Here is an 18,459-nt window from a genome sequence, read left to right as displayed (position 1 = left end):
TCCCTGGCTAACCGGGCTCTGTCCCTGCCCTGCCTAACCGGGCTCTGTCCCTGCCCTGGCTAACCGGGCTCTGTCTCTGGCTAACCGGGCTCTGTCTCTGTTCCAGGTGAGCCGTGCTGCCGGATGCCGGGGCTGAGTGATTTTATGTTGGGTTTTTAGAAGACGAATGGATTAATGAAGAATTTTAGCGAAGGAAGGGGAGGAAAACATGGAGCGCTTTGGAACAGACTGAGCCCTGCGCAGGCCATGGGAGAGGCAGAGCCGTGCAGCACCGTTCTCCCCATCGGCTGTCTTCTGGGGCCGTGAAAGCTCCCTGCAGACCCCGCTCACCTGCCCCGTGCTGCTTGGACATGGCGCCTGCAGGAAGGATTTCATGAGGCTCCCCGAGCACCGAGCGGCCGCTGAGCCCACCGAGAGGCCTGGGGGCTCCGGAGGCAGGAGCGAGGAGGAGGAGGGCAGAGCGCGGGCTCCGCGGCGCAGCCCCCCTCGCCAGGGCAGGATTTAGAGCTCAGCCTCGCGCCAGCTGCTCCCGGCTCCGCGGCCAAGGCCCACAGAGGGGACATTAACCCTGCCCGGCGGGGGGACCAGGGAGAGCCCCCGGAGCGCTGCAGGGGCAGCCGGGGCCCCCCCGCGGCTCAGCGCGGATTAGAAAGGGGAAGTGGCTTCCTTGGGGCTCGCTCCTGCCCAGCGCCGCTGCTGGGAGCTGCTCCTGGGCCCTGAGCACTGGGGGAGCCCCTTCCCCTCGGAGCCTGGCTGCTGCCCAGGGCGCTGAGGACCTGCTCTTCCCAGGCTGCTGCTGGAGACAGGAACGCTCCCAGGGACTGCTCTAACCCCACACCCAGGGCTCCGGCCCCACAGTTTAATGGTTTCCCCCCCCCTGCGCTGTGCCCGTGACCCCCCGCGGGGCAGAGCCTAGCGCCGGCTCCTGCCCAGCCTCCTGCCCTGGGACCGCCGGGGGTGTCCGGGCTGCCCCATCCCCCTGCCCTTCTCGCCTGGCGCTGACTGCAGGGCCTGGGCTATGCTGCGGGGCGGACCCCCCACCACAGCTCCACCATGCCAGCAGCTTCTGGAAAGAGATTCAAACCCAGCAAGTACGTCCCGGTCTCGGCTGCTGCCATCTTCCTAGTGGGAGCCACCACCCTCTTCTTCGCCTTCACGTGAGTCCCATTGCTCGGCCTGGGGGCGGGGAGGGCGAGGGCAGATCTGGGGCTGGGGCTGGGGCTGTGCTCTGGATGCTGGAGGGTGGGTGGTGAAGCAGCCCCCAGCCCATGGAGCGCTTCAGCCATGGCTGGGCCCGTGTCCCTTGGCTTTCAGTGGGGTGAGGCTGAGGAAGCGGCGCGTGGTGGATCCAGCTCCTTCGGCTCCGGCTCCTGGCAGCTGCTCCCATGCAGGGCTGGGCAGTGCTGGGCTGTGCAGTGCTGGGCTGGGCAGTGCTGGGCTGAGCAGTTTCTGGGCTGTGCAGTGCTGGGCTGGGCTGGGCTGGGCTGGGCTGAGCAGTGCAGTGCAGTGCTGGGCTGGGCAGTGCTGGGCTGGGCTGCACTGTGCAGGGCTGTGCAGTGCTGGGCTGTGCGGTGCAGGGCTGTGCTGGGCTGAGCAGTTTCTGGGCTGTGTAGTGCTGGGCTGTGCAGTGCTGGGCTGGGCTGAGCAGTGCTGTGCAGTGTTGAGCTGTGCAGTGCGGTGCAGGGCTGTGCAGTTTCTGGGCTGTGCAGTGCTGGCCTGTGCTGGGCTGGGCTGTTCAGGGCTGTGCAGTGCAGTGCTGGGCAGTGCAATGCGGTGCAGTGCTGGGCTGTGCAGTTTCTGGGCTGGGCTGGGCTGTGCAGTTTCTGGGCTGTGCAGTGCTGGGCTGTGCTGGGCTGGACTGTTCAGGGCTGTGCAGTGCAGTGCTGGGCTGTGCAGTGCGGTGCAGTGCTGGGCTGTGCAGTTTCTGGGCTGTTCAGGGCTGTGCAGTGCGGTGCAGTGCTGGGTGTTGCACAGCACAAGGCTCAATGGGAGCTCTCAGGCATGAGCCAGGCTGGGGATTAGTGGGTGAGCTGCAGGTGGAAGCGGCAGTGATGCTGCTCCCTCTGGAGCCCGGGGCTCTGTGGGGCCGGGGCGGGCTCCCTGTTATTTATAGAGTTCCCCAAGTGCTCTGGGAGCCACAAATGGAAGCTGAAGCAGTTCTGTGACCCCTGCGTGGCCCTCGCTGCTGGAGCCCGGCTCAGGGAAGCGGGGCTCTGAGGGCTGACGCTGTGGCCTTGGGGCCAGGGTGTGAAACGGTTCCGGTTCTGGAGCGGGCTGGGCTGGGCCATAGGGGTCTCCCTGGGCTGGGAATGGGCTCAGGCTGCTGCTCATGGTAACACTTTCCCTTCCTGGGGGACAAATGGCTTGGTGACAGTGATGGGGACACAGGGAGCTGGGACTGGGGAGGTGGCAGGGCTGGGCTGGGGCCGAGCCCCTGTGTGGGGCAGGAATGGGGGAGCACTGCGGAAGGGACTGGATGGTGACCCTGCAGCACGGTCCCGTGGTGGGCTCTGAGGGGTGCCATGGGGGCAGCACTCTGCTCTGTGGGTCAGCGGGGTTGTTTCTGTGCCCACACCTGGGAGGTGGCTGTGTGTGAAGGGGTGGTTGGGAGGCCTGGGGTGCAGCAGCTCCAGCCCCAGGCTCAGGAGGAGGAGGCAGAGGAGCCTCTTGAGCATCCTCCAGCAGCCCCCTGCCCTTGCCTCTGCTGCGCCTCTTGAGCATCCCTCATCATCTCCCTATCTCTCATCATCCCCCCCATCCCTCATGCTCTCCCCATCTCTCATCATCTCCCTGTGCCTCCATCATCTCCCCATGCCTGCATCAATCTCCTCATGCTTCATCATCTCCCCATGCCTCCATCATCTCCTCATGCCCCTCCATCCTCTCCCCATGTGTCCATCATCTCCCCATGCCCCTCCATCACCTCCCCGTGCCTCCATCCTCTCCCCATCCCTCATCATCTCCCCATGCCCCTCCATCATCTCCCCATGTGCCTCCATCACCTCCCCATCCCTCATCGTCTCCCGTCCCTCCTGTCCCAGCACTGCGGAGGGGAGGCCGCAGCCCCCATGGGTGCCGGGGGTGCAGGGGGTGCCTGGGTGCTGCCGTGCGGCCGAAGGTCACTGCCTGCAGCGCCTGGCAACAGCCGGGCAGTGAGGGAGTAACCGGAGGCCTGAGGACGGAGCGGGGGGGGGGGGCAGCTGCTGGTGTCGCTCAGAGCAGAGCCCCAGGAGCCCCGGTGCTGCCGGCTCCAGCCTCAGCTTCCACTGCCCGGGAGCATGGGGGGGCCCTGGCTCTGTGCTGTGCTTGGGGGGTACAGCGGGGCAGCCCCTGCCGGTGGGGGGTGCTGGGCTCTGTGGATGCAGTGGGCAGGGTCTGTGTGGATGCAGCGGGCAGGGTCTGTGTGGATGCAGCGGGCAGGGTCTGTGTGGATGCAGCGGGCAGGGTCTCTGGATGCACCGGGCAGGGTCTGGATGCAGCGGGCAGGGTCTGGATGCACCGGGCAGGGTCTGTGTGGATGCAGCGGGCAGGGTCTGGATGCAGCGGGCAGGGTCTGTGTGGATGCAGCGGGCAGGGTCTGTGTGGATGCAGCGGGCAGGGTCTGTGTGGATGCAGCGGGCAGGGTCTGTGTGGATGCAGCGGGCAGGGTCTGTGTGGATGCAGCGGGCAGGGTCTGGATGCAGCGGGCAGGGTCTGTGTGGATGCAGCGGGCAGGGTCTGTGTGGATGCAGCGGGCAGGGTCTGTGGGGGCAGGGTCTGTGTGGATGCAGCGGGCAGGGTCTGTGTGAGCGCGGGCAGGGTCTGTGGATGGGGGGGGTGGAGGGCAGGGTCTGTGTGGATGCAGCGGGCAGGGTCTGGATGCAGCGGGCAGGGTCTGTGTGGATGCAGCGGGCAGGGTCTGTGTGGATGCAGCGGGCAGGGTCTGGATGCAGCGGGCAGGGTCTGTGTGGATGCAGCGGGCAGGGTCTGGATGCACCGGGCAGGGTCTCTGGATGCACTGGGCAGGGTCTGTGTGGATGCAGCGGGCAGGGTCTGGATGCACCGGGCAGGGTCTGGATGCAGCGGGCAGGGTCTGGATGCAGCAGGCAGGGTCTGGATGCAGCGGGCAGGGTCTGTGTGGATGCAGCGGGCAGGGTCTGGATGCAGCGGGCAGGGTCTGTGTGGATGCAGCGGGCAGGGTCGGTCTGGATGCAGCGGGCAGGGTCTGTGTGGATGCAGTGGGCAGGGTCTGGATGCAGCGGGCAGGGTCTCTGGATGCACTGGGCAGGGTCTGTGTGGATGCAGCGGGCAGGGTCGGTCTGGATGCAGCGGGCAGGGTCTCTGGATGCACCGGGCAGGGTCTCTGGATGCACTGGGCAGGGTCTGTGTGGATGCAGCGGGCAGGGTCGGTCTGGATGCAGCGGGCAGGGTCTGTGTGGATGCAGCGGGCAGGGTCTCTGGATGCACTGGGCAGGGTCTGTGTGGATGCAGCGGGCAGGGTCGGTCTGGATGCAGCGGGCAGGGTCTCTGGATGCACTGGGCAGGGTCTGTGTGGATGCAGCGGGCAGGGTCGGTCTGGATGCAGCGGGCAGGGTCTGTGTGGATGCAGCGGGCAGGGTCTGTGTGGATGCAGCGGGCAGGGTCTGGATGCACCGGGCAGGGTCTGTGTGGATGCAGCGGGCAGGGTCTGTGTGGATGCAGCGGGCAGGGTCTGGATGCAGCGGGCAGGGTCTGTGTGGATGCAGCGGGCAGGGTCTGTGTGGATGCACCGGGCAGGTCAGTGGATGTGGTTTAACCTGCTTCAAGCCATCGCATCAGGCCTCGAGCAGAGCAGCCCAGCACCCGCACCCCGGTTACTCAGCAGGGAGGGAATTGTGCTGCTCCCGTGTTCCAGTTCCCCTGGGCAGCTCCTGCTGGATGCAGGGGCACGGGAGCCAGGGAGGTTCCGTGGGTCACTGGGCCCCTTCCCTCCTAGGCAAGCAGCCTGTGCTGCCGTGCCCCTGCAGTGCTCGCTGCCAGCATCACCCCCAGCTCCAGCTCTGGGAGTGGGCTGGGAGCTGTGCTCTGGGACACGTCCCCTGGGCCTCATCCGGAGCAGAGCAGCTGGGGCAGGGCACAGCCCTCCACAGGCTCCACTCGTGTTCCTGCAGTGTGGCCTCCTCTGGTCCATCCCCATGGCCCAGGCTCCGCGTGCATGAGCCGGGAGCTCTCTGGAACTGATGCGTTCGCCTGGGATGGCTGCAGCGGGCTGGGGCTGATGGCACTGGGGGGAGCGGGCAGTAGGAGAGGGGATGTGGAGAGAGCCCAGAGGAGGCCATGGAGCTGCTGCGAGGGCTGGAGCAGCTCTGCTCTGGAGCCAGGCTGAGAGAGCTGGGCTGGGGCAGCCTGGAGAAGAGAAGGCTCCTGAAGGGGAGACCTGAGAGCAGCTCCAGTGCCTAAAGGGGCTGCAGGGAACCTGGAGAGGGGCTTGGGACAAGGGCCTGTAGGGACAGGCCAAGGGGAATGGCTTGAACCTGCCCGAGGGGAGACTGAGCTGAGCTCTTAGGCAGAAGCTCTTCCCTGTGAGGGTGCTGAGGCGCTGGCACAGGGTGCCCAGAGAAGCTGTGGCTGCCCCATCCCTGGCAGTGCTCAAGGCCAGGTTGGACACTGGGGCTTGGAGCAAGCTGCTCCAGTGGAAGGGGTCCCTGCCCTGGCAGGGGTTGGAGCTGGAGGAGCTTTGAGGTCCCTTCCAACCCAACCAGTTCCAGGACTCCGTGCCCTGCCCTGCCCTGTGCTCCCTCTGGAGGGAGTGGGGTCTCTGACTCCCTGGGGTCTCAGACAGGGGCTGCTCTAGGGCTGAAATTGTCCTTTGGGGTCAGTTTCTCCATTTCTGTCTCCCCCGAGCCTGTCCCTGTCCCTGCTCCTTGTGCACCCCGAGCTCAGCCTCTCCTTCCCTCTGGAAGCACGGACCCCCCCAAGCAGCGCCCTCAGCCGCCCTCTTCCTTCTGTCTGCCTCCACTCTTGCCTGTGGCTACGCTTGTGGCTTTGGGGCCGCGTCAGCGCCTGCAATCAGGTGAACCTGGCCATAAAGCAGTGAGCCCGACTTTCCCTCCCGCCCCTGCCCTGGGCAGGCTGCAGGGGACCGGCTCCTGTCCGGGCGGGCAGCTCCTGCTCCAGGTGCCCAGGAGAGGACAGGGATGGAGCCGGGGCCAGGCCCCTGCACTGGGGGTGCCTCTGGTGCCTGGGGGTGCCTCTGGTACCTGGGGGTGCCTCTGGTGGCTCCGGAGCCCGGGGGCAGGAGGGGTCCTTGGGGGCAGCAGGACCCGGCACCCATGGCCTGGTTGCAGAGGGCCCGTCCCGGGTCCAGCCGTGCCTCAGGGCGCTGGAGGCTCCCGGGTTCTCTGATGCGGTGCCAGGGACGAGGCTGTTGGGTGCTGCTGCCATGGGCGTGAGGAGCGGCCCCCCTGCTCCTGCTGTGCAGAGCCTCAGCCCATGCCCCTGCTGCTGGAGCTGCAGCAGCGCCCGCAGCCCCTGCCCCTGTCCCGGAGCAGGAGGGCAGGAGCACACCAGTGCTGCTGGTGATGGACCCCTCAGGAGCACAGCACCGGTGCTCCCGGAGCAGGAGGGCAGGAGCACACCAGTGCCACTGGTGATGGACCCCTCAGGAGCACAGCACCGGTGCTCCCGGAGCAGGAGGGCAGGAGCACACCAGTGCCGCTGGTGATGGACCCCTCAGGAGCACAGCACCGGTGCTCCCGGAGCAGGAGGGCAGGAGCACACCAGTGCCGCTGGTGATGGACCCCTCAGGAGCACAGCACCGGTGCTCCCGGAGCAGAGGGCAGGAGCACACCAGTGCCGCTGGTGATGGACCCCTCAGGAGCACAGCACCGGTGCTCCCGGAGCAGGAGGGCAGGAGCACACCAGTGCCGCTGGTGATGGACCCCTCAGGAGCACAGCACCGGTGCTCCCGGAGCAGGAGGGCAGGAGCACACCAGTGCCGCTGGTGATGGACCCCTCAGGAGCCGCACGGTGCTCCCGGAGCAGGAGGGCAGGAGCACACCAGTGCCGCTGGTGATGGACCCCTCAGGAGCACAGCACCGGTGCTCCCGGAGCAGAGGCAGGAGCACACCAGTGCCGCTGGTGATGGACCCCTCAGGAGCACAGCACCGGTGCTCCTGGAGCAGGAGGGCAGGAGCACACCAGTGCTGCTGGTGATGGACCCCTCAGGAGCACAGCACCAGTGCTCCCGGAGCAGGAGGGCAGGAGCACACCAGTGCCGCTGGTGATGGACCCCTCAGGAGCACAGCACCAGTGCTCCCGGAGCAGGAGGGCAGGAGCACACCAGTGCCGCTGGTGATGGACCCCTCAGGAGCACAGCACCGGTGCTCCCGGAGCAGGAGGGCAGGAGCACACCAGTGCCGCTGGTGATGGACCCCTCAGGAGCACAGCACCGGTGCTCCTGGAGCAGGAGGGCAGGAGCACACCAGTGCTGCTGGTGATGGACCCCTCAGGAGCACAGCACCAGTGCTCCCGGAGCAGGAGGGCAGGAGCACACCAGTGCCGCTGGTGATGGACCCCTCAGGAGCACAGCACCGGTGCTCCCGGCGCTGCCGAGCGCCAGCACTGGGGTGATGTGGGGGCGCCGGCCCTGCTGGGTGCCGGTGGTGAGGTCTCAGTGATGTGGGGTTGTTGGGGTCCTGCTCCCCTCCCGGGGCTGTGTTTGTGGCAGGGCAGCGCTCACGGTGCGGCCGCCCTCGGGAGCCGCAGCCCATGCGGGTGGTGAGGGCCAGGCCGGCTCCATGCGGAGCAGCCGGTGAGACCGGATGGGCCAGGGGCTGGGGGTGGCCCCGAGGCGCCGGCTCCCCGCAGGTCTGTTCAGCCTCATCAGCTCCGGTCTGGCTCCGGAGGAACCGGGGCTTGGAGGCCAGGGCTGGGGCATGTGCTGCAGAGAGCCCCTGCTCCACCTGCAGCTGAACACAGCCCCGCAGCAGAGGTGGGCGGGCAGGGTCTGTGCCCATTAACTGTGGCCTCTGCAGGGACCCTGGCACTGCCCCGTGCAGGGATCCTGGCACTGCCCCGTGCAGGGCTCTGGCACTGCCCCGTGCAGGGATCCTGGCACTGCCCCATGCAGGGCTCTGGCACTGCCCCATGCGGGGATCCTGGCACTGCCCCGTGCAGGGATCCTGGCACTGCCCCATGCAGGGCTCTGGCACTGCCCCATGCAGGGATCCTCGCACTGCCCCATGCAGGGCTCTGGCACTGCCCCATGCAGGGATCCTGGCACTGCCCCATGCAGGGATCCTGGCACTGCCCCGTGCAGGGACGCTGGCACTGCCCCGTGCAGGGATCCTGGCACTGCCCCGTGCAGGGCTCTGGCACTGCCCCGTGCAGGGATCCTGGCACTGCCCCATGCAGCGACGCTGGCATTCAGTCTCCCTGGCTCCCCTCCATCCAGTTCTGGCAAAGGCTTGGGCTGGAGTTTCCCCATCTGGAGCCAGGAGCTCCTTGTGGGTTAGCTCTGGAAGGAGGCTTCCTGCCCCTGGGGCTCTCTGAGCCCCTGCCCCCTTCTTGCCCCATCTCCCCTGGCAGCCTCAGCTCAGCCGCGGAGCAGGGAGTGGAGCAGGGAGGCTCCTCCGGAGCTGGGTGCTTGGCTGTGCCCTGCCTCGGGGCGCAGGGACGCTGTGAGTGGCCGCCTCCCCTTGAGCACTGCGTGTGTTCGGTTCCCAGGGCCTCAGAGCAGAGGTACCCCTCCAAAAGGGCTGTGGTGCCCTGAGGCTGGAGGGGAGCCCCGCTGGGTCAGGACAGCAGCAGTGATTGAGAGAGGTGGGGCTGAAGTCTCATAGAGTCCCTGGGTTTCCTACAGGCCCTTGTCCCCAGCCCCTCTCCAGGTTCCCTGCAGCCCCTTTAGGCACTGGAGCTGCTCTCAGGTCTCCCCTTCAGGAGCCTTCTCTTCTCCAGGCTGCCCCAGCCCAGCTCTCTCAGCCTGGCTCCAGAGCAGAGCTGCTCCAGCCCTCGCAGCATCCCCATGGCCTCCTCTGGGCTCTCTCCACATCCCTCCGGTGCTGCTGGACCAGGGCTGGACCAGGGCTGCAGGGGGGTATCCCCGAGCTGCTGCTCCCGCTCCGGGGTGAGCCCCGCACGCAGGGCTCTGGGCTCTGGGCTCTGGGCTCCTGGCTCCTGCTCCCAACCAGCACCGGTTTCCCCCCTGTGAGACTTGAGATGTTGTGGCCTCTGCTCCGTGCTAGCCCCTGGAGCCGCCAGGGCAGCAGCTGGGTGCTGGCGCCTGGGACGAGCCCTGGTGCTGGGGAGTGATGGGGAAGCGGCTCCGTGCGAGCTCTGGCTCTGGTGCCGCTCCCGTGGCAGTGCCGGCCCGGGTGGGCTCGCTGTGGTCAGCGCCTGCTTCCCTCGCTCAGTGCTCTGCAGTGCCCTGTGCATCCTGACCAGTGATCCCCCAGTGCAGCTCCCGGGGGTCGGGCACAGGCTGGAGGTGGTTCCCCCTTCCCGGCCCATCCCAGCTCACTGCAGGACCTGCAGTGGGGGGTGCAGGGCAGGCTGTGATGGAGCCGCTGCCCCAGACCCTGCCCACAGGGGCAGAGGTGCCCCAGGAGGTGCCCAGCAGGGATCTGGGGGCTCCTCAGCACCGGGGCACGGGGATGGGTGCAGGAGAGGGCTGGGGGTGGCGGTTGGAGGCGCGGCTGGGCCCTGCTGCAGGACAGGAGCCGCCTTGTGCCCGGTGGCAGCGGGGCCGGGTCCTGCTGCGCTCTGCTGAGTCCAGAGGTTTCTCCTCCGCCCTGCTCGGGCCCTGCCTTGGCCGTGGTGGGAGCGGGGCCCAGTGCTGCCTCCCACCCTCTCTGGGTGCAGGGATGGGCCGGGGCATGGAGCTGAGCCTGGGTGCACCCGGTGCGCCGCACCCTGCTCTGCTGCCAGGGCAGTGCCAGGGGCTGAGCGCTGGTCCTGCTGCTGGCTCTGGCCCTGGTGCAGGGGTGAGCGCTGCTGCTCCTGCCCCTGCTGCTGGCTCTGGCCCTGGTGCAGGGGTGAGCGCTGCTCCTCCTGCCCAGCCACGTCTCGCCTCCTGCTTGACCCTTGTCCAGAGGCAGCCCTTGGCCCAGCACTGTCCCTGTCCTCACACGTGCGGGAGGGAGCCCCTCTGCCCTCGGTCAGTGCCCTGCCAGCCCTGGACTGGGGGCAGAGCTCTGGAACAAGGGTTCATTCCCCCTCGAGCCTTACCGGGGCTCCCAGGGCTGCTGGGGCAAGGGCTGGGGCTGTCCCAGTGGTGGGACCGGTCCCTTGCTGGGGACGGGATCTGCCCCCAGCCTGGCCGGTGCTGCTGGAGGAGAGGCCGGGGCTGGGGGATGGCAGCACGGGCACCATCTGTCAGCCCCGCAGTGCTGCGCACGGCTCCCGGGCCCGGGCCGGGACAGCTGCTGCCCCAGATCCGCAGGATTAGCCCCAAAGCAGCTTAGGGCATTACTGCAGCGATCCCGATCCCCTGCCTGCTGCAGTGCACCGGGTGAGCGGGGGCTCCGCTGCCTGGAGACTGAGCAGAGCCCTCCCCACAGCCCCAGGGCTGGGCTGAGCTGGGTCAGGGGGGCCTGGGTGCAGCTGTGCCTTAGGAGTGGAGGGCACTGGGTGAGAGCAGAGCTTACAGAACCCCAGCCTGGTTTGGGTTGAAGGGACCTTAAAGCTCCTCCAGCTCCAACCCCTGCCAGGGCAGGGACCCCTTCCACTGGAGCAGCTTGCTCCAAGCCCCTGTGTCCAACCTGGCCTTGAGCACTGCCAGGGATGGGGCAGCCACAGCTTCTCTGGGCACCCTGTGCCAGCGCCTCAGCACCCTCACAGGGAAGAGCTTCTGCCTAAGAGCTCAGCTCAGTCTCCCCTCGGGCAGGTTCAAGCCATTCCCCTTGGCCTGTCCCTACAGGCCCTTGTCCCAAGCCCCTCTCCAGGTTTCCTGCAGCCCCTTTAGGCACTGGAGCTGCTCTCAGGTCTCCCCTTCAGGAGCCTTCTCTCTCAGCCTGTCAAGTTGAGGGCAGTTGATTGCAAGGAACCTCTGTAGGTGCCTGCCTGGGTGGGAGCCTGGAAACCTGGACCAGGAGAGGGGAGCAGGGATGGCCTGGCCACGGTGGGAATAGCTCCCAGGGACGGCTGTGGGGCGGTGACGTGGGGAGTGCCCCTTGGGACAGGGCCCGCGTGTCTCACTGCTGCTGTGCCCGCAGGTGCCCGGGGCTCAGCCTCAACGTGTCCCCCGTCATTCCTGTCTACAATGCTGTCGTCTTCCTCTTTGTGCTGGCCAACTTCAGCATGGCCACCTTCATGGACCCTGGCATATTCCCACGAGGTGAGTCTGCCTCCTGCCTCCCTCCAGGGGAAGGATCCCAGAGCCCAAGGGCTCGAGGGGAGGCCTCGGTGCCCTGCCGCGTGGTGACGCTGGGTTCAGCACCAGCCTGTAGGCCCGGGGTGGAAGCACTGGGAACACTGGTGTCGGGTGCCTGGGGCTCAGGGGGTGCGTTGGGTGTGGGCGCTGGGGAGCCCCCACCTGTGGCTGTGTTCGGGGGTCCCTGTGCCCTGACGCGGGGCTGCGCTGCCGCCCCCCGCAGCGGAGGAGGACGAGGACAAGGAGGACGACTTCCGTGCCCCGCTCTACAAGACGGTGGAGATCAAGGGCATCCAGGTGCGCATGAAGTGGTGCGCGACCTGCCGCTTCTACCGCCCGCCGCGCTGCTCCCACTGCAGCGTCTGCGACAACTGCGTGGAGGTGAGGAGCCGCCGGGCGCTGCCGCGGGCCCTGCCGGGGCCTGGAGCCGAGCCCTCACCCCCTCTGCCCCCGCCGCAGGAGTTCGACCACCACTGCCCCTGGGTCAACAACTGCATCGGGCGGCGCAATTACCGCTACTTCTTCCTGTTCCTGCTGTCGCTCACCGCGCACATCATGGGCGTCTTCGGCTTCGGGCTGCTCTACGTGCTCTACCAGGTGGAGGAGCTCTCTGGTGTCCGCATGGCCGTCACGTATCCTCTGCGGGCCGGGGGTGCGGGGGGGCGGGGGGTGCGGCGCTGCGGCTCTTCCTTAGCTGCCCGTGCACAGGATGGTGGTGATGTGCGTGGCCGGACTCTTCTTCATTCCTGTCGCTGGCCTCACCGGCTTCCACGTGGTGCTCGTGGCAAGGGGCCGCACCACCAACGAGCAGGTACGGCTGGGGGGGTGCAGGGGCTGGGATTAGGTTGATCCCCGGTTATGCTGCGCTCTGCTCCCCATTTACACTGCGCTCTGCTCCCCATTTACGCTGCGCTCTGCTCCCCATTTACGCTGCGCTCTGCTCCCCATTTACGCTGCGCTCTGCTCCCCATTTACGCTGCGCTCTGCTCCCCATTTACACTGCGCTCTGCTCCCCATTTACACTGCGCTCTGCTCCCCATTTACGCTGCGCTCTGCTCCCCATTTACGCTGCGCTCTGCTCCCCATTTACGCTGCGCTCTGCTCCCCATTTACTGCGCTCTGCTCCCCATTTACGCTGCGCTCTGCTCCCCATTTACACTGCGCTCTGCTCCCCATTTACACTGCGCTCTGCTCCCCATTTACACTGCGCTCTGCTCCCCATTTACACTGCGCTCTGCTCCCCATTTACACTGCGCTCTGCTCCCCATTTACACTGCGCTCTGCTCCCCGGTTACCCTGAGCTCTGCTCCCCAGTTACACTGCGCTCTGCTCCTCGGTTACCCTGAGCTCTGCTCCCCAGTTACACTGCGCTCTGCTCCCCATTTACACTGCGCTCTGCTCCCCATTTACGCTGCGCTCTGCTCCCCATTTACACTGCGCTCTGCTCCCCATTTACACTGCGCTCTGCTCCCCATTTACACTGCGCTCTGCTCCCCATTTACACTGCGCTCTGCTCCCCAGTTACACTGCGCTCTGCTCCCCAGTTACACTGCGCTCTGCTCCCCATTTACACTGCGCTCTGCTCCCCATTTACACTGCGCTCTGCTCCCCATTTACGCTGCGCTCTGCTCCCCATTTACACTGCGCTCTGCTCCCCATTTACACTGCGCTCTGCTCCCCATTTACACTGAGCTCTGCTCCCCATTTACACTGCGCTCTGCTCCCCAGTTACACTGCGCTCTGCTCCCCATTTACACTGCGCTCTGCTCCCCATTTACACTGCGCTCTGCTCCCCATTTACACTGCGCTCTGCTCCCCATTTACGCTGCGCTCTGCTCCCCATTTACACTGCGCTCTGCTCCCCATTTACACTGCGCTCTGCTCCCCATTTACACTGCGCTCTGCTCCCCATTTACACTGCGCTCTGCTCCCCAGTTACACTGCGCTCTGCTCCCCATTTACACTGCGCTCTGCTCCCCATTTACACTGCGCTCTGCTCCCCGGTTACACTGTGCTGTGCTCCCCATTTACGCTGCGCTCTGCTCCCCATTTACACTGAGCTCTGCTCCTCGGTTACACTGTGCTCTGCTCCCCATTTACACTGTGCTCTGCTCCCCAGTTACACTGCACTCTGCTCCCCAGTTACACTGCGCTGTGCTCCTCGGTTACACTGCGATCTGCTCCCCAGTTACACTGCGCTCTGCTCCCCATTTACACTGCGCTGTGCTCCCCATTTACACTGCGCTCTGCTCCCCATTTACACTGCGCTCTGCTCCTCGGTTACACTGTGCTATGCTCCCCATTTACACTGTGCTCTGCTCCCCATTTACACTGCGCTCTGCTCCCCAGTTACACTGCGCTCTGCTCCCCATTTACACTGCGCTCTGCTCCCCATTTACACTGCGCTCTGCTCCCCATTTACACTGCGCTCTGCTCCCCATTTACGCTGCGCTCTGCTCCCCATTTACGCTGCGCTCTGCTCCCCATTTACGCTGCGCTCTGCTCCCCATTTACACTGCGCTCTGCTCCCCATTTACGCTGCGCTCTGCTCCCCATTTACACTGCGCTCTGCTCCCCATTTACACTGCGCTCTGCTCCCCATTTACACTGCGCTCTGCTCCCCATTTACGCTGCGCTCTGCTCCTCACCCTGCAGGTTACGGGCAAGTTCCGTGGTGGCGTCAACCCCTTCACCAACGGTTGCTGTAAGAACGTGAGCCGGGTCCTCTGCAGCTCCCCGGCCCCCAGGTGAGCCCGGCCCTGCCCCAGCCCTGCCCCAGCCCTGCCCCGGCCCTGCCCCAGCCCTGCCCCAGCCCTGCCCCAGCCCTGCCCCGGCCCTGCCCTGGCCCTGCCCCAGCCCTGCCCCAGCCCTGCCCGGGCCCTGTCCTTACCTTCCTCCCCCCCTTCCCAGGTACCTGGGGCGCCTGAGGGCTGAGCAGACGGTGCTGGTGAGACCCCCGTTCCTGCGGCCCGGGGTGTCCGACGGTCAGATCACGGTCAAGATCATGGACAATGGTATCCAGACAGAGCTGAAGAGGACGAAGGTGAGGAGGGTGGGGAGCAGCACTGCCTGCGCTGGGGCCCTCTGCGGAGCCCAGGGGTGCGCGCCTGCATCCGTGAGTAAAGAACCGAGTGAGCCTTGTCCCGTCCCCATCCTCCTCCGTGTCGTCCTGCTCTGTGTCCCCACGGGACAGAAGCCGTGTCCCACCCATGCGGCAGCAGCCACATGAGGCTTCGCCCCCTCCATCGCCCTTCCCCACCCTGTCCCCCCCAGCACCATTCTCTGGTGGTTTCGCTCAACACTTGCAGCACTCGAGGCACCTCCAAGCACCAGCGGCAGCGGGAGCCCCCATAGCGCTGCTGCCCACGCACTCCCTGTGTGCAAGGGGAGGGCTGAGGCCTTGCTCCCCCCTGACCCCCTCTGCGCTTTGTCTCTGCAGTCCAAAGGAAGCCTGGAGGTGACCGAGAGCCAGTCTGCTGATGCCGAGCCGCCACCCCCCCCTAAGCCAGACCTCAGCCACTACACGGGCCTGAGGACACACTTAACCCTGGCCACCACCGAGGGTAAGGAAGGTGTCAGGGTCCCGGGCAGCCCCTGGGAGGGAGCCCAGGGCTGCACCAGGCAGAGCAGGAGCCAGGGCCGCAGCTGGAGCAGGTGCAGGGCAGCCCCGAAGCCGCCGCACTGGGGGCAGGAGGTGCCTGGGGTCCTGGATGCGGCCCCTCGTGCTTGGAGAAGCCGCGGGATGCGAGCGGCCGCAGCGGTGCCGTGCAGGAGCAGGAGCATCGCCAGGATGGAGGAGGCACAGGAGGGTCAGGCCTGGCGTGGGGGCAGAGCGCGTGTGGCAGCCTGAGACTCCCTGTGAGCCCTGCTGCTGCCAGGGCTCGCGAGAGGTGGGATGTTGAGGGCAGAGCTCAGGAACGCCTGCTTCCAGCAGCTCTCCCTGCCCCCGTCTGGCCCTGCTGCCTGGAGAAGGCACCCATGGGACCCAGAGGTCACCCGGCCCAGGAAGGTGCCAGCCCCAGACCCCTTGTTATGGGGACACGTTCTCCATCCCAGTCTGTTCCTCCCGCCCCATTGCCCCTCTCCTCCAGCCCATCCCTCCTCTGCTTCCACCCCTGGTCTGTGTGCCCCAGGCTCAGAGCCGGTTCTTGGGAAGGGAGGGGAGACTCCGCGAGTGTTCCCTGTGGGTCTGAGCGTCCTCCTCTTGCCCTCCTGCAGACAGCAGCTTGCTAGGCAAGGACAGCCCCCCGACCCCCACCATGTACAAGTACCGGCCCGGCTACAGCAGCAGCAGCAGCTCGGCGGCCTTGCCCCACTCCACCAGTGCCAAGGTAAGGGGAGACCCGGCCCCTGGGGCTGCCTCCAGGCTGGGGGGCTTGGGGTGGGCACCGGCAGCTCCGCAGGGGCCCCTCGGTGGTGACGGCTGCGTCTGCATCCCGCAGCTGAGCCGAGTGAACAGCCTGAAGGAGCCCAACTCCATGGGTGAGGGCGGCCACAAGCCCAGCTACCGCTCGGAGCCCAGCCTGGAGCCCGAGAGCTTCCGCTCGCCCACCTTCAGCAAGAGCTTCCACTTCGACCCCCTCTCGAGCGGCTCCCGCTCCTCCAGCCTCAAGTCGGCGCAGGGCACGGGCTTCGAGCTGGGCCAGCTCCAGTCCATCCGCTCCGAGGGCACCACGTCCACCTCCTACAAGAGCCTGGTGAACCAGACGCGCAACGGCAGCCTCTCGTACGACAGCCTCCTCACGCCCTCCGACAGCCCCGACTTCGAGTCGGTGCAGGCGGGCCCGGAGCCGGAGGCGCCGCTGGGGTACACCTCGCCCTTCCTGTCGGCCCGCATCGCGCAGCAGCGGGAGAGCGACCTGCACGGCCGCTTCGGCAGCCCCGCGCCGCCCCGCGAGCCCTCGCCCGTGCGCTATGACAATCTGTCCCGCCACATCGTGGCCTCCATCCAGGAGCGGGAGAAGCTGCTGCAGCAGCCGCCGCCCGCGGGCCGGGACGAGGACGCGGGGCCAGCGGCCGCGGGGGTGCAGTCGCCGCCGCGCTCCAGCGGCTCCTTGGACGATTCCAAGCGCTCGCCCGCGGGCAAGAACCCGCTCCCGCGCCCAGCCCTGCCTCGCTTCGGCAAGCCCGAGCCCCCCGGCGCGCTGCGGGCGCGCTCCCTGGGCTCCCCCGAGCAGCCCCGAGCCCCCCACCTCGGCAAGTCCGTGTCCTACAGCAGCCAAAAACCAGCCCCTCAGGCCGGCGGCCCCGAGGCGGAGGAGGTGGCCTTGCAGCCCCTGCTGCCACCCAAGTGAGTACCGAGCCGCGCACGCAGCGCCCAGCGGGACCCTTGCCCTGGGGGAGCCGGGGACCACCACATCCTCCCACTGTCCCCCACCTGGGTTGTGTCCCCCCCCTCCCACTGCAGCAGCACCCGGGCAGTGACGTGCCCCTCACGGGGAGCGATGCCGCACATGGCCTGGGCAATGGAGGGAATCCCTGCTCCTCCAGAACAGAGCTTGTGCCCCCCAGGGCCTCCCCCCGGCCTCCTGGGGAGCTGGAGAGGTGCTGGGGGAGGGCTGTGGCTGCGCTGGGTTCTGGACCCCCCCCATGCTGGCACAAGCTTGTCCCCCCCTACCCCATCCCCTGGTGCCCGCTCCCTCTCCTCCTCCTCACCCCGTGTCCTCCGTCCTCCCCACAGGGACGAGGTGCAGATGCGAGGAGCCCACAGCAAGTCCAACGGGCAGCCCAAGAGCCTGGGCCCGGGGCCTGCGGGCGCGGGGCCGGTGCCGCTCAGCAGCCCCACGCGTGGAGGTGTCAAGAAGGTCTCTGGCGTGGGGGGCACCACCTACGAGATCTCGGTGTGAGCCGGCACCGCTCCGCCCGTCCTGCGGGCACCGGGGCTCGTCCCGCGCCTGGACCCTGCGGGCACCGGGGGCACCGGGGGCGCCGGCTCCGCTGCTCCTCCCGCCCCCGCCGGGGCGCCTGCAATGGCCTCGCGCCGCGGGAACGCAGTTTTTAAAGCAGAACACTTTTTTTTATGATTCTTGTTACGGATTCTATTTTTTTTCTCTTTCTGAGTTCCGGGGTGTGTGTACATAGAAATATCTATATCTATAAATATAAATATTCGAAAAAGAAGCAGAAATTATATTATCTTACCCAGAGAGAGGAAGAAACGAGCCCTTTCCTGCGCAGGGCCAGGGCCCCGGAGCAGGGACGTGGGGCTGGTGCCGCCTCCTGTGCTGATGCTGGAGCTGCGGACGCTCGGACATGCTCCTCCCCGGCTCTTCGCCTGTGAAGCGCCAGCCCCGGGGCTGTGAGGAGGAGGAAGGGTCGAGGAGCAGTCCCGGCCCCAGTGCATGGCCAGGGGCTGGTGCAGCTGCGGCCCCCAGTGCAGCTCCTGCTCTGCGTGCCCAGGTGTGTGTGGCCGTGGGGCTGGGGGGCTCTCGCTGCCACACGCGGGTTTGTGGCCGCCGAGCGCACCCTGAAGCAATATTTCCTCATCACATGCCAAAACCCCCCCGCAGCCAAGGAGCCCGCGCTCCCCCCGCCGAGGCCGCACACTTGAGGCACCACGGGACTCCTCGCCGCAATACCTGCCCGTGGCCGTGCGGGGCCAGGCCATTGGTTTTTATTGATTACCCATTTTAAAACGAGGAATAAAAGGCTATTTAATGAGGCAGCCGAGCGTGTGCTTTGTTCAGCGTCCCTCGAGGGGCCCGTCCCGCGGGGTCTCAGCATCCCCCCCCCTGCTCCCCGTGCAGGGCCCCCGTGGAGCCGAGCCCGGCTCCTCCTCGGGCTGTTCCTGGGCAGACCCCGCTGCAGAAGGTGTGTTCCCAGGGCCAGGGGGGCGGCTCTGGGGAAGGTCTCAGGAGCGGGTGAGGTTCAGGAACCTGCACAGGGCACCGGGGACAGGAGAACCTCGGCATCGCTGTGCCCAGTGCCCACAGCAGCAGCATCGGCCGCTCCACCAGTGGCTGCTTCCAACACGGGGTCACTCCTGCCCTGGACAGCAAGGGGCAGTGGGCACAGAGCCCCTCGGTGCAGAGCGGCCACCAAAGCCATCGTAGGAGCCCCCCTTGCCCCTGCTTCAGCAGGACACAGGCTCAGAGCTGGGGCAGGGGCTCAGCCACGATCCTTGTGCTGGG

General features: G+C 67.0%; 2 protein-coding genes across 4 annotated transcripts in view; both read left to right on the top strand.

Moving 5' to 3' along the window:
• Positions 1-18,459, top strand: part of TMX2 (thioredoxin related transmembrane protein 2) — an 84,726-nt gene that overhangs the window by 62,230 nt on the left and 4,037 nt on the right. The window lies entirely within an intron of this gene.
• ZDHHC5 (zinc finger DHHC-type palmitoyltransferase 5) lies at positions 820-17,993 on the top strand. Of its 2 annotated transcripts, XM_061350420.1 has the most exons (12): positions 820-1,157; positions 11,172-11,293; positions 11,553-11,710; positions 11,789-11,961; positions 12,038-12,140; positions 13,985-14,076; positions 14,240-14,372; positions 14,769-14,892; positions 15,548-15,660; positions 15,772-16,619; positions 17,010-17,047; positions 17,206-17,993. In XM_061350420.1, exons 1-12 carry the CDS (start codon positions 1,054-1,056, stop codon positions 17,328-17,330), a joined length of 2,133 nt encoding a protein of 710 aa, XP_061206404.1. In that variant the 5' UTR covers positions 820-1,053; the 3' UTR covers positions 17,331-17,993. The 2 variants fall into 2 exon arrangements, with proteins under 2 accessions (XP_061206404.1, XP_061206403.1); XM_061350419.1 differs by having other exon boundaries at positions 17,010-17,993.

The sequence above is a fragment of the Neopsephotus bourkii genome, unplaced genomic scaffold (assembly GCF_033783945.1).
Source record: "Neopsephotus bourkii isolate Nb327-2 ecotype Australia unplaced genomic scaffold, CSIRO-AGI_Nbou_v1 NB_491, whole genome shotgun sequence".
Taxonomy (NCBI): domain Eukaryota; kingdom Metazoa; phylum Chordata; class Aves; order Psittaciformes; family Psittacidae; genus Neopsephotus; species Neopsephotus bourkii.
The sequence above is the reverse complement of the archived record's forward strand: the minus strand, read 5'-3'. Positions and strand labels throughout refer to the sequence as shown.